This window comes from Trachemys scripta, chromosome 4, assembly GCF_013100865.1.
Source record: "Trachemys scripta elegans isolate TJP31775 chromosome 4, CAS_Tse_1.0, whole genome shotgun sequence".
Classification (NCBI taxonomy): domain Eukaryota; kingdom Metazoa; phylum Chordata; order Testudines; family Emydidae; genus Trachemys; species Trachemys scripta.
In genome coordinates this window covers 28745056-28764513 of record NC_048301.1, presented here as the reverse complement: position 1 = coordinate 28764513, position 19458 = coordinate 28745056, and the positions used below count along the sequence as shown (strand labels likewise).

Here is a 19458-nt window from a genome sequence, read left to right as displayed (position 1 = left end):
CACTTCTTTGTAGTTGGGATGTCCTGACACATCTTAACGCCTTAACACCATCTTCTGAAGCATCTTATCCAACATGGTAAATTCTGAGTCTTCTCTCATTTACCCCAGTCGAATTCCATTAACCAAAATGGAGTTATTCTTGAGTTACGCCAGTGGAGAATCAGGTCCTGTGTGCATTGCATTGCCATCAAGACTGGATTGTAGAAAATGTTGCCTGTGAGGAAATAAATACAGCCCAGCTGATATTAAGCCCCTGCACTGATATATAGCTTATGTCCCTCTGTATAAATTCTTTTCTCACGTTGTGGTCACATTTGGCAGGTTGGGAGCTCTGGGCCACTACTGTCTGCTCTCAGTGCAGTCAAGGAAAGCTCTGTCATTTGCCTTAATAGGATCAGGACTTGGCCCTAAAACTGCAGCATTCATGTTCTTGTTTGAATCCTTGTTTTCTTATTTTAACCCGTACCTTGAGGGCAAGGGGATAAAAATTATTATTCTGTTTAATACTTTAAGACAAAAAGTAATGATGCACTGAATTTGTTTTTATGCAAGACCTATGGGAACTTCACAGGAGTTTATGTGCCTCTATTGATTTGAAAACCCAATTCCACTTGTAGGCCCCCAGCAAGATTCTTGAGACTGATGCAAACTCTTTGCAAAAAACCTTGGTTCTGAAGAAAGAGGTTGAAGTTGATCGTGTCACGGCAGAGCTGATTGCTAAGAGGCAGGAATTTAAAGAGCGGATGGAAGCTGTGGCTCAGCGGAGAGCACAATTTGCCAAAAAGCAGCAGGATGTAAGCATCATTTCCCATCTGTGTTATGAGAAGAGAGCACTCAGGGTCCCTGAGGAGTTAGTCTTGGTCTTTTCACATTCCCAGGACTCTGCTCTGGTGGTTTGCATATCTGCACACCTGCTTCTGGGCCTGGTGCAGTCAATGGTGCATTTGAGTGTTTGGCAGAGTCATGTTGGAGCAGGCAAGAGCTGCAGCCTGGTACGCTTTTTCCCAAGTGAGAGCAATGTGCTCTCCTTCACCCTCTGTCTGATCACACTCGCAGTGATAAGAATGACTTTCAGATTGCTCCATCAGCATTGGGTTGATCCTGAAGGCCTCTATAGACTGACACTGCTCCCCTCTGCTTATGCAGTAAAACATGTAGGGCTAAATTCAGCAGTGACTCAAATGTTGGTGTCAGGTACCTAGTGGGGACCTGATCTGTCATCCTACAGGAATATAAATGGAAACAAACCTTGGTCTTGTAGATTTGTAAAACTTTAGTTTAACAAGGATCAGCAAGCAGAACATGCACACATTTCATTGATTTTACCCAAAGTCCCTTCCCTGAATGGAGTGTTGCCCTGGTTTATTAAATATGTCATCTTTTTTTCTTTTTCTTTTTTTTGCCAGAGCAGGAATCAAGCTCTTAAATTTGACAAGTTTCTTAAAGAAAGTGATGTGAAGAGGAGGCGTGCACTCCAGAAATACAAAGCAGAAGTAAAAATGAATGAAATAAAACAGAGGGAGATAGATAAATTGGTAGCAGAACTTGAAAAACTCAAAGTCAGGTATGCAACAGACTCATCTAGGGTTATCCAAAGAGTTCACTTTCCACTACCCACTTAAAGAGTTTTACTATATCATTTTGCATATGTCTTTCTAACCTGTGTTTGTGGCTTAGAAACCTAAACTTCAGGTTTGCATTGTAGTAATCTAGACCCTGAAAGTTCAAATACTAGCAGGATCAACTCAGTTTCTCAGATTTCTCAGGTAGATAACTTACATTCCATGGAGTGGTAAAACCTTCAGAACAGAGCTAAACCCCCAGATTTGAACATGTACACATTTTGTGAAAGCTTAAATCAGAAAGTCCAGAACTTTAAGAACGTAAGAATAGTCCTACTGGGTCAGACCAATTGTTCATCTAGCCCAGAATTCTGTCTTCTGATGCCATTGCCAGATGCTTCAGAGGGAATGAAGAGAACAGGGTAATTAGTGAGTGATCCATGCCCTGTCTTCCAGCCCCAGCTTCTGGCAGTCAGATACACCCAGAGTATGGGGTTGCATTCCTGACCATCTTGGCTAGCCAATGGTGGACCTAGCCTCTATGAATTTATCTAATTCTTTTTTTACCCAATTATACTTTTGGCTCTCACAACCTCCCCTGGTAACAGCCCCAGGTTGACTGTGTGTTTTGTGAAGAAGTACTTCCTTTTGTTTGTTTTAAACCTGGTGCCTATTCATTTCATTAGGCGACCCCCGGGTTTTATGCTATGTGAAGGGGTAAATAACATATCCTTATTCAATTTCTCCGCAACATTCATGATTTTGTAGACCTTCTATAAAATTCCCCCCCCCCCCACTTAGTTTCTTTCTAAGATGAACAGTCTCAGGCTTTTTAATCTCTCCTCATGTGAAAGCTAATCCATACCTCTAATAATTTTTCCCCTTCCCTATATTTTTTCCAATTCTAATATATCTTTTTGAGATGGGCTGACCAGAACTGCACATACTATTCAAGGTGTGGGTGTATAATGGCTTTATATAGTGGCATTTTGATATTTTCTGTTTTATTTTCTATCCCTTTCTTAATGGTTCCTAACATTCAGTTAGCTTTTTAGACTGCCACTGTACATTGAGCAGATGTTTTCAAAGAACTATCCACAGTGCTCCAAGGTCTCTTTCTTGAGTGGTAACAGCTAACTTAGACTCCATCGTTTTGTATGCATAGCTGGGATTATGTTTTCCAATGTGCATTACTTGGCATTTATCAACACTGAATTTCATCTGCCATTTTGTTGTCAAGTCATCCAGTTTTGTGAAATCTCTTTGTAACTCTTCACAGTCAGCTTTGGATTTAACTATCTTGAGTAACTTTTGTATCATCTGCAATCTTTGACTTCTCACCAGGGATCCTAGCTTTCCGTGATTAAAAAAAAAAAAAAATCTCTGACCAAAAAAAAAAAAAAAAAAAGAAAATCCTGTGTTTTTCCACAGTTAAATGAAACACTGAACTTTAGTTTCCCTAGCCATAATATATACAGGTATCAGTTGAACACAAAATTTTATTGCTATATTTACAATTTTTGGGCTGACAGCCCAGCCCGCCACCCTGGGCTTGGCCCATTCTCCTGACTATCTGCATTTTTGATTATCCGATCTGGCCACAGTTCCAATTAGATCAGATAATCAGGGTTCCACTGTATATATTTTTATTTTTTCCACAAAATGTAAAAACTAAAGATGCTCTATAAAAATGTTGTTCCTTATTTTTTTCCATGGCAAGCGGATTTCTAAGATCCCTGCTTCTCACTGTTTAGCCCTTTTTTTCAGATCAACATATTCATAAATGAATAGCTCTGTTCCCAGTATAAATCCCCGGGGCACACCACTATTTACCTCTCTTCCCTGTTAAAACTGACCTTTTATTCCTACCCTTTGTTTCCTATCTTTTAACCAGTTACTGATCCATGACTCCTTACTTGAGGGACCTTGTCAAAGGCTTTCTGAAAGTACAATACACTATATCCACTGGATCACCCTTGTCCACATGCTTGTTGACACCTTCAAAGAATTCTAATAGATTGGTGAGGCATCATTTCCTTTTACAAAAGCTGTGTTGACGCTTCCCCAACATACTGTGTTCATCTGTGTGCCTGATAATTCTGTTCTTATAGTTTCAACCAATTTTCCAGGTGCTGAAGTTAGGCTCACCAGCCCATAATTGCCAGGATCATCTCTGGAGCCTTTTTAAAAAATCGGCATTACATTAGCTATCCTCCAGTCATCTGTACAGAGGCTGATTTCAGCGATAGGTTACATACCACAGTTAGTAGTTCTGCAGTTTCATATTTGAGTTCCTTCAGAACTCTTGGGTGAATACCATCTGATCCTGGTGATGTATTACTGTTTGATTTTTCAATTTGTTCCCAAAACTCCTCTATTAATACCTCAATTTGGGACAGTTCCTTAGGTTTGTCACCTAAAAAGAATGGCTTTGGTGTGAGAGTCTTCACCATATCCTCTGAAGGATACTAGTGGAGACTGATGCAAAGAATTGATTTAGCTTCTCCACAATGGCCTTGCCTTTCTTGAGTGCTCTTTTAGCACCTCAATCATCCTCCAGTGGTCCCACTAATTGTTTGGCAGGCTTCCTGCTTCTGATGTAATTTACACAAAATCTCACAGCATTTTTTTTTATTTTGCTAGTTGCTCTTCAAATTACTTTTTTGGCCTGCTTAATTATACTTTCACACTTGACTTGCCAGAGTTTATGCTACATTCTATTTTCCTCAGTAGGATTGGCTTCCAGTTTTAAAGGATGTCTTTTTGTCTCTGCCTCTTTTATCTGTTTAGCCATAATGACATTTTTTTGGTCCTCTTGCTGTTTTGTTTTTGTTTAATTTAGGTACACGTTTAGTTTGAGCCTTTATTGTGGTGTTTTTAAATAGTTTCCATGCAGTTTTCAGACATTTCACTCTTGTAACTGTTCCTTTTAATTTCTGTTTAACTAGCATCCTTATTTTTGCATAGTTCCCCTTTTAGAAGTTAAATGCTACACTGGTGGATTTCTTTGGTATCTCCCCCCTCCCACCCCACCTCACAAGGATGTTAGATGTAATTACATTATGGTAGCTATTATTGAGAAGTTCAGCTATATTCATCTCTTGGACCAGATCCTGGGCTCCACTTAGAACTAAATCAAGAGTTATTTCTCTCCTTATGAGTCTCAGGATCTCCTGCTCTAAGAAGCAGTCGTTAATGGTGTCTAGAAATTTTATCTCTGTATCCCGTTCTGAGGTGACATGGTCCCAGTCAATATGGAGATATTTGAAATCCCACAGCATTACTGGGTTTTCTGTTACTATAGCCTGTCTGATCTCCCTGATCATTTCACAATCACCATCACCATCCTGGTCTGGTGGTTGGCAGTGTATTCTTACTGCTATTTATTCAATATGGAATTTCTATCCAGAGATTTTATGGTACAGTTTGATTCATTTAAGATTTTTACCATATTTGACTCTGCTTTCACATATAGGGCCACTGCCCCACAAGTGCGACCTACTCTGTCATTCCTGTATATTTTGTACCCTGGTATTACTGTGTCCCATTGTTTATCATCATTCCATCACCTTTCTGTGATGTCTAATATATCAATATCCTCATTTAATACCGGGCACTCAAGTTCACCCATCTTAATATTTAGACTTGTAGCATTTGTATATAAGCACTTACAAAATTTGTCAATATTTAGTTTTCTGCCTTCTACTTTTCCCTGTGTCATTGGTACCTACATGTACCATGACCACTGGCTCCTCCCCAGCATTGCACATAAGTCTATCTAGATGTTTCGAGAGCTCCACAACCGTCACAGCCGGCAGGCAATTCACCATGTGGTTCTCCCAGTCATCACAAACCTAGCAATTTATATTTCTAATAATCGAATCTCCCATAACTGTTAGCTGTCTCTTCCTAGTAACTCTGTAGGTTGGTCCCATCTCTGCTTAATAACAACAATCAAAATCAAACAGTATGTTTCATAAGACCTGAATTTTCCATGGGGCCTTTGGTCAAACTTTCCTCTCTCCCATGTACTCTTACCATTTACTGTATTCTGCTTTTGCTACATTCTACTTGGTAGGCACTTTAGTTAAAAACGGGGGACTAGTCAAGACAATTATTTGTGAACATTTTGCAAATTCACATCTCTTTGATTTGCTTTTGAGTGATATCAGAAGTAGTAGTTGATAAGGGTCATCCAATCAGGGAACAGAAACAATACCGTGCGACACAGCTGGCGTATTGAAAGTTGAAGATAGAATGTTTGTTGCAGCCACTTAGTTACACACACTCAGGCTGGAATTTGTTTGCAAAAAATATTAGTGAGACAACTATGAACAAAAGACGTGTAAAAGTCATGCTCCATTTGTGGACAGCTTGCAAACATTGCTATTTATTATTTATACTGTGGTAGCACCTAGGAGCCCCAGTCTTAGATCAAGGCCCCATTGTGCGAGTCACTACACAAACACAGAACAAAACGACAATCCCTGCCCCAGTGAGCTTAAGAACAAAGGGCTAAATTCACTGAATAACTTGTACAGGTTCTGAAGCTCTTAAGTCTTCCATCAGAAACTGAGAACAGGGCGATAATATTAAAAACATGGAATTTAATCTAAAATAAATAACACCTATTTAATTAATCCAAACCCTCCACTTTTAATGGAGCTGGTACAGAATTACTATACTAAATCCCTGAACAATCCAGCACCTTGATGGTGAATTTAGGTCCAGCTGTCCACAGAGCACACATGTTTCATTTTACAGATGGGCAAACAGGAGATTAGAGAGACAAAGGGGTTTGCACAGGAAGTCTGTGTGAGAGGCAGGAATAGAATCCAAATCTCCTGGTCCTGGGCCTTAACACGACTGTTCTTTTTTTGCTTTTTACCATCAGAAGATAAAAGCTCTTGTGGCTATGGGGGAAAAACGTTTGTCATGGTTAGACTCAAAAGAACATAAGAATGGCCATACTGAGTCAGACCAAAGGTCCATCTACCCAGTATCCTGTCTTCTGACAGAGGCCAATGCCAGATGCTTCAGAGGGAATGAACAGAACAGGGCAATTATTGAGTGATCCATCCCGTCATCCAGTCCTAGCATCATATATTCCAAGACCAGAAGAGACCATTCTGATCCTCTAGTGTGATGTCCTGTATAGCATAGGCCCGAAAACTTCCCCAAACTAATTCCTAAAGCATATCTAAAACATCCAATCTTGATTTAAAAATTGTCAGTGATGGAGAATCCACCACGACTTTTGATAAATTGTTCCAATGGCTAACTGCACTCTCATCATTATAAATTCATACCTTATTTCCAGTCTGAATTTGTCTAGCTTCAGCTTCCGGCCATTGGATCGTGTAATAACTTTCTCTGCTTGTCTGAAGAGCCCACTGTTAAATATTTGTTCTTTATGTAGGTACTTATAGACTGTAATCAAGTCAACCCTTAACCTTTTCTTTGTTAAGCTAAATAGATAAACACAAAGGGTATGTCTACATACAAAGAAAAACCTGCAGCTGCCCGATGCCAGCTGACCCGAGCTCACAGGGCTTGGCCTGCTTCATTGCTGTGTAGACTTCTGGGCTTGGGCTGTAGCCCGAGCTCTGGGATGCTCCCACCTCGCAAAGTCCTAGAGCCTGGGCTCCAGCCTGAGCCCAGACTTCTACACAGTAGTGAAATAGCCCCGCAGCCTAAGCCCCGCGAGCCGAGTCAGCTGGCATGGGCCAGCTGCGGATGTCTAGCTGCTGTGTAGATATACCTAAGAGCTCAATCACCATAAGACATGTCTTCTAATCCTTTAATCATTCTTCTGGCTCTTCTCTGAACCCTCTCCAATTTATCAACATCCTTCTTGAATTGTGGCCATCAGAACTGGACACAGGGTTCTATCATTGGTCGTACAAGTGCCAAAACCAGAAGTAAAATAACCCCCCTACCTCTACACGAGATTCCCTTCTATATGCATCCCAGGATCACAGCTGTTTTGGCCACCACATCGTGCTGGGAGCTCATGTTCAGCTGATTACTCTCCACGACCCCCAAATCTTTTTCAGTCACTCCTCCCCAGGATAGATGGGATGGTCCCGTGGCTCAAGCAGGCCACTAGAGTCCTAATCTCATTGGTTATTGACAAAATTCCCATTGACTTTATTGGTACAAGGTCCCAAGAGTGTTGGGTTCTTGGCTTTGTCACAGACTAGCTAGATAATCGTGGGCAAGTCACTTAACCTCTCATTGCTTCAGTTTACTCATTTATGAAAATACACTATGACTATAATAGTACAGTAATGCTATTCTAACAACACTAACTTCTGCGCGGTGTTGGGAGGCTGAACTGGTTGGGCACTTTTGGATCTGATGAAGGATGCTATGGCATTCATATGCAACATACTTACACCATTATTCACATTACTATAAGGGAAATCCTTTCCCATGAGTAGTGCAAGTGTGACAAGAAGCCATAATTGACACAGGGGATTCATGTAATTAGTTCCTTGTGCTCTCATTGGTTTTTATTAAACTTTAAATATTTCTTGCTGCATTTTTACAGACAACAGAAGCTGCAGAAGAAGGTAGCCAAGCAAAAAGTGTATGAGGTTTTCCTACTGAAAGTCATTGACCAGTTGCCTGACAGTAAGTGCTCTTACACTACATCTGCAGTCTCCTTAAGTGTAATAGTAGTAACTTTCACTGACTCATTTTGCTCCTGTCACCTGGCCACATAGCCTAGTCATCGGTACTTTTATTTCTGCTCTGCTCTGCATGTTTGCTATGGAAAGAAAAGTCCGACATGCAACTTATCCTTGGAATAGAAAGGGATGAGGTTTCAGGCAGTTCTTAGCTCCCGTGGGAGTTTGTTCCACAGCCATGGACCAGCCCCCCACGAAAGCTAAGTTTTATCCTTGCAGTGGGCAGATCCATTGTGCCCAGCAATAGAGTGATGATCCACAGATGACTCCTGCCAAAGCTTCTGGGGATCTTTTAGGCATCCTTGGCCCAGACCATTTCTCCTTCTCTATTTATTAAACAATTGGAGTCACTAGAAGATGCTCCAGACTAACTTCTCACTCAGTGTTTCTCAACCTGTGAGTTGCAACCCAGAGGTCACAAGGTCATGAAAGGTAATCAGGGGGTGGGTGAAGTAGAGGGAAGCATTAAATATTTTATTACAATATAAAGTAAAGGAACTCTTTCTCCTCCACTCCTCGCACACTCTTACCCTTCAAGGGCAAGCATTCTCTGGCAACATCTCAAAGCACAAATAACAATGATAAGCTTATAGAGTTTATCACTGATACCTTGTAACTCTTGTACTAAATGTAATGGGGTCATGAACATTTTTGCTTTTGACTTGGGGGTCACCAACCTGAAAAGTTGAGAAACCCTGTTTTAGCTTACAGGAGTGATATTTTGGCTGATATAAGCTCTTCTAGTTTTAAAATATGTGGTTTAACTTTCAGTTTATTCCTATCATAAGTAAATACAGTGCAGCTTGTTATTTGCATATCAGATACTTAATTAATTTTTCCAAATCTCAGATTCTGCCATGTTACTTGCACATTCCTCATAGAATAAGAATGTGCTTAAATGCATCAAAACATCCATCTGAGTTCTTTCGAGTATGTCAGGTCTTGGTTCTCTAGCCCAGACTCAAGGCTGAAGTGATAATTGTGCACTAAAAGGTAATCAGATTATCATAGATATCTCTTCTGACAGCCATTTAACATCTAGTCAGGTGTTAAGTCTATAGATTATTCATCTCTTAGCAACATTCAGAACCTGAGCCATGGAAATTTACCAGTTTCCCTTCACAACCCGGTCACGTTTGCGTGATGCGATTACCTGCTTAACTCAGAATTCATGACTAAGAGTAGATTCTTTTAAGCAGACTCTTCTATGCCATATTTTACTTTTTGGTACAAAATCTTAATTCTTGTCCCATTCTATTGCTGGAGAACCTGGTTCTTCTGATTCTGCACTTAGATTCTCTCGCTGTTATATGATATCAATATTCTGTCCTGTGAAAAACTCTTATAGCCTCTGACCAAGCTTCCCACAAGTGAAATGTCCCTGTAATAGAACCAGTGCCATCCAGTGGTGGAGAGGTACAGCTACATTTCAGTACATCTCTTAAAATGGACTGCATTATATTGTCGTAGAGACATAATCATAGAATTTGAACCACCAGCTCATCTAGTCTGACCTCCTGTATATCACAGGGCACCAACACCACGCAGCACCCACACACTAAACCCAACAACTGAAATGAGACTAAAGTTACAGCCTACAGGAGATCAGACTGTTGTGTGCCACAGGCAGAGAATAGGAGCGACTAATGCACCAATGCCGAAGGCCCCTGCAATGGCAGAGAATTGATTAAGTGACATGGACCCAGATAATCCCGGCAAGTGACCTGCACCCACATGCTGCAAAGGAAGGCGAAAACCCCCAAGGTCACTGCCAATTTGACTTGAGGGGAAATTCTTTCCTGACCCCACTATGGTGATCATAGACTCTGAACACATGAGCAAGAGCCAGTCAGCCAAGCACCTGAGAGAGAGAATGCTCGGTGCCCCCTCAGAGCCCTGGCTCACCTCACCCAGTGTCCCCTCTCCAGTCATGGCCATCCATGATGCTTCAGAGGAAGGAGATAACCCCAACTCCCAGAATCCATTGGGGGAGGGAGTGGAAATCCCTTCCTGACCCCTGCAGTTGGCCAACGGACACCCTGAAGCATAAGGTTTTAGGAACATAAGACATAAATTGCAGTTGATCACTGGGGCTGCTGAACCCTGCCCCTTATCACAAGCAGCCCTGTCATCAAATCATACTCATAAATTTGTCCAGCTCTCTCTTAAAACTAATCCAGTTATTTCTCCCCACAACTCCTATTGGGATGTTGTTCTAGAACTTTACCCTTCTGATGATTAGAAACTTTATTCTAATTCCAGCCTAAATTTGTTCATGGCCATTTTATACCCATTTGTTCTTGTGCCAACATTGTCCTTTAGCTTAAATAGCTCTTAACACTATCTGGTATTTATTCCTCTACACCTCGATATATTTATTGAGAGCACTCATATCCCCTTTCAGCCTTCTCTTTGGGAGACTAAACAAGCCAAGCTCTTCCAGTCTCCTTTCATAAGACAGGCCCTCCATTCTCCTGGTCATTCTAGTAGCTCTTCTCTGCATCTGTTCCAGTTTGAATTCATCTTTCTTGAATATGGGTGACAAGCAGAGGTGAAAGTAAGCCGGTATGGTACGGTATGGCATACCGGCAAGAGCCAGTACACCGTGCCGGACCGCTCCGGCTTCTGCGGCAGGGATTTAAAGGGCTCAACGGTCCCGCGTCTGCAGGGAGCCCAGAGCCCTTTGAATCCTGCCCCCAGCTCCGGCAGCTGGGCTAGGGCTGGGATTTAAAGAGCTCGGGGCTCCCTGCAGTGGCAGGAGCTCCGGGCCCTTTAAATCCCGGCCCCAGCCCAGCAAGGCTCGGGGCTCCCCGCTGCCGCGGGAGCTCCAGGCCCTTTAAATCCACGCCTGAGCCCGGCTGCTGGGCTGGGGCTGGGATTTAAAGGGCCCAGAGCTCCGCGGTGGCTGGAGCTGCGAGCCCTTTAATTTGCTCCTGAGCCCCGGGGGCTCCCAGCCACCTCTGCAACTGGGAGCCCCAGGTTGATTTAAAGGCCCTGGGGCTCCCAGCCACACCCAGTGCCCCAGGGCCTTTAAATCTTGAGAGGCCCTGCCTCTTCCGGTTGAGGCCACGCCTTTTCCGGATGAGGCCACGCCACCTCAGGACTCTGGCAGTACCAGTAAGTCCTGTAAATTACTTTCACCCCTGGTGACAAGAGCTGTACCGTGTACACAGTATTCCAGATGAGGTCTCACCAGTACCTGGTATAATGGCATTAATACTTCTCTATCTCTACTGGCAATACGTAATACATCCTAGGATTGCATTTGACTTTTTCACAGCTGCATCACATTGCTGGCTTGTAGTCATCCTGTGATCAACCCACCTACCCAGGTCTCTCTCCTCTTCTTGTCAATTCCAACTGATGAGCCCCCAGCTTGTAGCAGAAATTCTTACGATAAGACCCTCCTAATGCATGACCTTGTACTTTGTACTATTGAATTTCATCCCATTTCTGTCACTCCAGCCTTCAAGGTCATCCAGAGTTCTCTTTTAAATATTCCAATCCTCCTCTATAGTGATGATGCCTCCCAACTTTGTATCATCAGCAAATTTCATTAGCACAGTCTAACTTTTTGTACTAAGGTCATTAATAAAAACAGTGTCAATTGCTCAAAAACTTGGTACATTTTTATGGAATTAAGTCACTCAAGCCATCTGATTTTCTTACGTGCCTACATGCTGTCAGGACAAGAAGTCTTTTTTTTCTTCTCAGATATCCATTACAGTGTTTCCAACTCTTGCAACTTTATCATGAGTCTCGCAATACTTACTAGTCTTAAAATCCCAGTTCCTGAAGTCAGCTGACTCTCATAAGTCATAAGACTCTCAGCTTTCATTTTAAAAATATCCGCTTCTGGCTCTTGTGGTTGTGGAGAAAAGATTGAAAACATGAACCTTGAAGGCTCCAAAAACTGGAAGGCAACTAAAAATAACTCCAAATTTAATATTTAAACAAAAAATCTCATTTTAAATCATCTCATCAGGTTTGAATGTTTGCAGTTGGCAATATTGAGTCAGTTTTCATGGAAGAGTTTTATTTAGCATGGACAGGGCCCAATTGTGCAATTGGCCCCTCCTGGAAGGTGTGGGAGTTGCAAATACACAGTATCTCCCCTGAGCCACTCAGGGTATGTCTACATTGCAATAAAACACCCACGGCTGACTCATGTCAGCTGACTTGGGCTTGGGCTGCTGGGCTATAAAATTGCAGCGTAGCTGTTTGGGCCTGGGCTGGAGCCCAGGCTCTGGAACCCGGTGAAGGGGGAGGGTCCAGAACCCTGGCTCCAGCCTGAGCCCCATGAGCCCAAGTCAGCGGACATGGGCCAGCTCTGGGTGTTTTATTGCAGTGTAGACATACCCGCAATTGCTTAAAGGATCCGGTACATAACTTGAAAAGTGAGGAAAATAAAGTGTCTCTAATACCTGGTAAGCTAAGTCTGTTTTCCCTTTGTGCTGTGTTTCCCCTGTGTCTCACTACAGACTATCTGGAGTATGGTACAGATTCTGTCATTGGAGCTATCAGACGGCATGAGACGCTGTCAGCTACAAACCAGACCTTGATAAAGAACTTGATCACTGTGTCAGATGACTTTGAGAAAAGCCAGCGTGACCTTGAAACCTTGCAACGGGAACATGATACCACAAAACTTGTAATGTTATCAAGCATGTTATTTATGGTATATTAGATAGTAGTTAGTCCAAGAGAGTTAAGCCAGGGTCTGATTCTGTGAGATACTGAGCACCAGCGACTTCCACTGAACCCTTAGCTGGGGTCCATCCCCCAGCCCTCCAGGTTTGTCCTGGAGTCTCCAGAATTAAAGATTAATTAAAGATTATGTCATGTGATGAAACCTCCAGGAATATGTCCAACCAAAATTGGCAACCATATGTAACTGCTGAAAGGGACAATGATTTCTGGAATATTGCTGATCACAAACACTATGTACATTCTCATCACTTGATCACCCTGGGCAAATTTCTACTCTCAGATGAGTAGTGTCAATCTCTATGGCACATTCTGCACTCCATCCCCCATCAGAATGTCCCATGGCTATTGGGTCAGGCAGGCCCAAGGGCAGACTATGTAGTAATGGTCCACAGCATTGGACTACAGACTATGTAGTAATGGTCTTCTAGCACAATGTAGACCTGCGCTTATAAACTGTGGCCACTGAAGGAGATTCCTGATAGAGAAGAGTTTCTCCAGGTGTTTTATTTTTAATACGGTGAATAATCCTTAACCTTTTCTGTTAATAAAAACAGAGGGCTAGATCCAGGCTCTTACAAGGGAAGGGGAAGACTTATGGTTCCAGCTCTTTGGGGCCCTTGTTTATTCCCCTGTTTGTTGGCCAAGATGGTGGCCATCACAGTAGCATTTGAGTTGCACCTGGAGGCATTGTTCTGTCAAAGGCCAGGAACCTGGCATTAGGGGCAAAATTCTGTGCTCAGTTATATCAGTGTAAATCCAGAGTGAGGGCTTGTCTAAATAAGGAAGTTGACCCAGAATAGCTATTGTGGAGTTGCTCCCTGTTGTGGACACTCGTCTGCAGGAATAAGTGTGTTGAAATACTTCAGAATCGCTATTGCTCTTTAAATTTGCACCCTACGTTGTTCCAGAATAACTTCCCATGTGGACAAGCTCTATTGGAGTTGCTTTGGACTTATATTACTGTAATTGAGAGCAGAATGGCCCAGTTTTTTTCAGTCATGGCAGGCTGCAGGGCATGCTGGTAGCCTATACAACACTTGTTGAACAGGTCCAGCCTGTGCTTCCCCCAGTGCAGCCATGTGGCCAGGGAAAGACTTGCCTTTGACTGTAACTCACTGTTAGTGACATAGTTTGTTAATCTGTAAAGTGCTTTGGGATCCTTCAAGTTGAAAGGCTCTAGGAGAATGAGTGACACTAGGGCTAGACTCCTTCTGCAGTGCAAAGCACATCCCCAGTGGGCATTCTTGTTTACCTTGCCTAGATGCTGATTAGGGAACTTTCTGAGCTTCAGATGAAATGCAACAGAATACAGGAGAAAAACAAGCAGCTGGAAGTCAGTATTAATCAAGAGAAAGGTCACTTCAGATATCAGGTAAGTTCAAAAGTGCCCCTTCTGTTCCTTCCAGCAGAACACAAGCTATGGATAAAACAGAGGAGACACATACCCTAACCGAAAAGACTGGCACACGAGTGAGATCACAAACATTCAGGGCCTGATCCTCCTTCCTTAGAGGGAAGTGGGGAAGCTGGCAGCAGGATCTGGCCCAGAATTCATTAACTTGCCCATTGTTCTAAGATCATTACTCTTCTTGGTTTGCTCTCCAACTTATTATTTACTTTCATCTAGTTTGTTGTTTGCTGTTGGCTAAACTTCCAAGTCAGGGCTAGTCCTCACTGAAGTCCGCGGGAACGTTGTGTAAGGAGCTCTGGGTTTAGCCCTACGTTGTTAGACTTCAGTTCTTTCCAAAAGGACAATGTTAAAGCCAGAAGCTACCATAAAATCTGCAGCAACTTTCTCCAAACACTACATCTTCAGTGGTTTCCACGGATGGATTCAAGCCTTGTTTACACTGAAGATTTGCCTCTGTTACAGCTATAAGTGACTAGCCACTGGTATAGCTGCACCACTGCAAACCCCTACTGTTGCCAGCAAAGAGGCTGTAGGCCATGACTTGTGGCCAGTGCAGTCTAGCCCAGTTTCAAGCAGTGAACTTCAAATGGCTTTTCTTGTCTACTCTAGGAGTTTGTACTTATGAAGAGGGCTAGTCACTGATTGTCTAAACTGGGGATTTCAGTCAAGGCCCTTAGGCACAATCCTTTCTCCATACAGACAAGTTTTCTCCCAACCTAGCCCCCAGCTGACACCTAGAGAGACTTTTCCAGTCCAACCTATAGACACACTGTCTTCCTCCCACTCCATGAGTTACTACCCAGTTTCCCCCTCTCTCCCTCTTGACCTTTTTTCCCATCTCCCTCACTAGCCCCTCCCAGAGCTCCTTTTGGTTTCCCCTTTTCCCCACTCATCCCTTCATCTTCCTAGGTTTCACTCTCCTGCAATGCCCTACTTCTGTGCCTCTCCCCACCCACAGCTGCCACTTAGCACAGCACATTCTCACTAGTGCTGCTGCCTCTCGTCACCAATGAGGCAGCTACAACAGCAAGTGGGAGCCATGCCATGGGCTGGGGCATGACAGAGAGCCCAGGCAGGAGGCAACAGGGGCTTGTGGAAAAGTGCTAAACTCTGCAAGCCTGGCAATCTGGAGGGACCCCAATCTGACTAGCCCCATGGGGAAGAAGACATCTGGGAGGGGGGAAAAGCAGTTAGGAGGGGGTTTCGCAGGTGTAGGATGAAGGGCCAGTGTCATTATTAGCAGTTGCTGAGGCTGAGAAGGGCACAAAGTGAGGAGGAAAGAGAGAAGCTTGGGTAGAACGGAGGGACCAAGAGCGGGATGTAGGAGGAAATGGGGGCAGAGATATAGGCAGCAGTGCAGTTGGGTCACACATTAAGGAGAAGCTAGATCTCACAGCAGAATTGTTACCCAGCCAAACTCCTGTGTAGTAGCCTTGAGAGACGTTTCCTCATCATGGAGGTTGGCAATCCCAGGCACACTTGTGCGCAAAGTGTTCTGTGGGGCAAAATTCACCAACGTCTTTTATGCCTTTGCAGAGTCAAGAGCTAGGCAGCTTGTTGTTAGCTATCGCCAACCTGGCTGAGCAGTGCCACACGCAGTATTATGGCCCCTTGCAGGAAATGGAATGGTTGTCAAAACTGGACATGATCCAAGTAAGTAACAAACATTGCTGTAGCATTAATAGGAAAGCTGCTCAGGATAGCAGGGTGCCTGCTGCTAAGGGGATACAGATTGTATAGGCAGCTAAAATTTAAGCGACTCTGATGTCTGGCTCATTCAAGGATGGGTGTTTTGGAGCCTTCTAGCAAATGCAGTAGTGCATGTGCTAGCAACATATGTAGAGGTTAGTTATATACACAGTGGGAGAGGGCTCACTGCATAGCAGTTAAAACCTGGAATTGGGACTCGGGAGATCTGAGTTCAGTTCCCAGCTCTCCTAGTGACTCACTGTGTGACTTTAGGCAAGTCACTTAATGGCTCTGTGCCTCAGGTTCCCCATCTATAAAACTGGAATAATATTTCCCTATCTCTCAGCCATTCCACTGCACCTCTCTCTCTTTATACTAGGAATTCATTCTGGAAAAAAAGCATATCCAGCAATTAGCGACTCAGCCTGATGAATCTGGGGCATTGCTATCTAGTCTTGGAGACCAAACTCAGAGCAGAAAAATGGGAATCACCAAGAAGTTCCGAAGCCAAGTTCCAGCAGGCAGTGGTGGTGTAATACAAACTCCTAAAAACAAGGGGAAAGCATCACTGTGACACTGTTTTGTATTAATGTGTTGCAGTTTCCAACGCAATGGAAGAGAGGAAATATACAAGCTTCCTCTGACTTATTGACTTTTCTTACTGTGAAATGCTTCTTTCTAGTGCCTTCATTTTTAATATTTGTGGCTTTCATACACTCACAAGTTTGGCATCTGTCCACACAATTACTGGACTGTAACTCAAAAGGCAAAAAGCCCACCAATAATGCAAATGAAAATTACATTGGTTTTGCTATATGGGTATAGGATTAGTCCATTACTAACTGTGGGTTTCATCCATGGCACCTCCAGTGAAATTAGTAAGGAGTCATTTATGATACTTTTTGGTCAAAGAATGGAATAAGACTAAAATCGATTCAATAAAACATATTGGACCACAGTGTGAGAATAGTTAATGTGGTGTTTGTAAAACATCCACTAAGATCCTTATCTGAAAATTGCTATGTAAATACCAAGTATCATTATGTTGCAATGTGTGTTTTTCTGTGGACTTGTTTGAAATTACATCTGGGGACAAGTTCTCAGCTATACTGATTTACAGCAGCTGGCCCGAGACTTTTTCAATGTCATAACAAGGGTTTCAATTCCCTGTTGCCAAGGGGAGCAATTGAAACAGAAGGTACAAAGTGACTTATCAGCTGGAAAAGCTGGTGGAACTCAATGCCGATAACAAGAAGTTCAGTACTAGGTTAATGGCCTTTGACTCAGTTCAAGTATAATATGAGTTTAATAGCTCAGACATTCAGATGCTTTCTCATGGTCAAGTCTCCCATGACACCTAAGGAGTTAGCCAACTAATAATGGCTTACCTGGAGGGGGACCATTAATATTAATTCATTATATTAATATTGTGTTTTTTCCTCCCATCTTTCATCTATTGCTTGTCTTCTTTGATTGTGAGCATTATTACTTATTGTATTACTATTTGTTTATTGTTATATGTTACTGTGACATTCTGTGAACATTTCCTTACCTTAATTGTGAGCTCAACTATGAGAAGTAAATTTATAGCCCCAGTTATTATAACATAGCTCGAGTCATGGACCAGCACCTCATTGTGCTAGGTGCTGTACAGACACAGAACAAAAATTGCCCCACTGCACCCTCTTGGGAACTAAAGCAAGGGCTCAGTTTTAGAACCTCATAGATTAATTATCCTCAGCTCGGTCTCACTCCTTTCCCAAAACAGAATCATTGCTGTGTGGTGTTCTTCTGAGAATCCAAAAATTGCTGCTTATTGTTGAGATGGGAAATTGGTCTTATGGTGAAGGTGTGGGAACAGAACTCAGAAGAGCTGGGATTTTTTTTTCTGGTCCACCACAGGCTTCCTATGGGACCCTGAGCAAGTCAAGTCACCTATCCGTGTCTCAGTTTCCCCATCTGTAAAATGAGGATAATTCTTCCATTAGGTGTAACTCAATAATGTTTGTAAAAATGCTTTGAGAGTCTCAGGTGGATGGTGATATGGTTACATTAACTGGGGTTATTTATCACTGGTCAGTCCACAGGTTAGGAGCTTTGAAAAAAAGCTCTCGGAAAAGACCTCCACTGCATGACTGCCAGAACACAGTAAGAGGGACATGGGGAAGTCAAGCAAAGCTGTACAGTAAGAGTCTCTTCAAGGGAAAAAAACAAGTGGAAAGAGCTGGGGAAGGAAAGCATTTTTATTGCCTAGTACATTAGAGGAATGCTTCAACAGCAGTTTATCCTTGTGAAAATCTGGCCCGCCAGTAATTCTACCAAAGTCTATGAGCTCTGGGGCAACATCAAAAGGGGCAGTCAGGCAACTTAAAGTTGTGTTAGGCTTAATTTACCAGGGTAACGTGCACTCAGCTTCACCAAGACTTTTAAAAAATCCAGAGCATAGGCTTTGTACACCTTACTCATTCAGGCATCTTTCTCCACTCTCTTCTCTTCTCCACCACGGGCAGATATTCTGCATTTCCTTTGTGTATTACACCTTCCACATCTCCCAGCATACCCATACAAAGTTTTACAAAGGAGAAAACTGATGGGTATCATTTTTATTGAAAAAGGTGCAATGCATCGCTCTTTGTTTGCACTATATAAACTAGGACTGGTCAAAAAAATTTCCATCAAAGCTGTTTTTTGATGAAAAATTGCCTTCTTGACCAATTTAAATTTTTCACCAAAAAATTAAAATTTTTGTTCAAATATTTCCGCTACAAACCAAAATATTTTGGCTGAAAATGGGAGTTGTGGCACCTCAGAGGTGTTGCAGTTTGCTCCTCATATCCCCTTTCTGCACTTTATCTCCCATATTGCACCATAACAGGAACTCCATGATGTACAGCTTCTCCTCACCAAGGGGGGAGATCATGGAGCATGACGAATTCACTTCAATAATTTGATTTTTATTACAATGTTGTTGGATAACATTGACGTTTATTTTAAAGCAGTTTTAAAAATTATTTTTATCAATTTAAACTTTCACAGTTGCAGGAAATGGGTGGAGGGGGTCACACATTTAACAACAGTAGATGTTGAGATTCAAAAAGTTGAAGCTTTAGACCTGTTAAAACACAAATTGTCAACAGCACATGTCAAAATATACAACGTAGATATGCTGAAATCAAACTCTAATAAGTTCTCAAGCGGCATTTTTCTTACCTTGCCTATCTGTACATTTCTATTATTACCGATGGAAATATTTTGTGTTGGTTTGTATGTGTATGGTGAAAGTGACATTTACTGAGATTTACCAGTAAAAAAAAAATTCGGAGCCTAATTATGAGAGATGTAGTGCAGCTGATGATCCTGGCACATAGCGGAGCAAACTGCAGGTGGTGCCACA

The 19458-nt window shown here is 42.5% G+C and overlaps 1 protein-coding gene across 5 annotated transcripts in view; it reads left to right on the top strand.

The window, feature by feature from the left end:
* Positions 1-19212, top strand: part of CCDC197 (coiled-coil domain containing 197) — a 44328-nt gene extending 25116 nt beyond the window's left edge. For 3 of the 5 annotated variants that reach the window (XM_034768046.1, XM_034768047.1, XM_034768049.1), the window contains 7 exons: positions 618-794; positions 1407-1564; positions 8116-8198; positions 12736-12905; positions 14226-14336; positions 15912-16028; positions 16444-19212. In XM_034768046.1, coding sequence (XP_034623937.1) covers positions 618-794; positions 1407-1564; positions 8116-8198; positions 12736-12905; positions 14226-14336; positions 15912-16028; positions 16444-16638 — 1011 coding nt within the window. In that variant the 3' untranslated portion in view covers positions 16639-19212. Of the gene's footprint in view, positions 1-617; positions 795-1406; positions 1565-8115; positions 8199-12735; positions 12906-14225; positions 14337-14714; positions 14951-15911; positions 16029-16443 lie in introns of those variants that run through there. The other 2 variants (XR_004645438.1, XM_034768050.1) reach the window with 2 other exon arrangements.
* Positions 19213-19458: the final 246 nt, after the last annotated feature.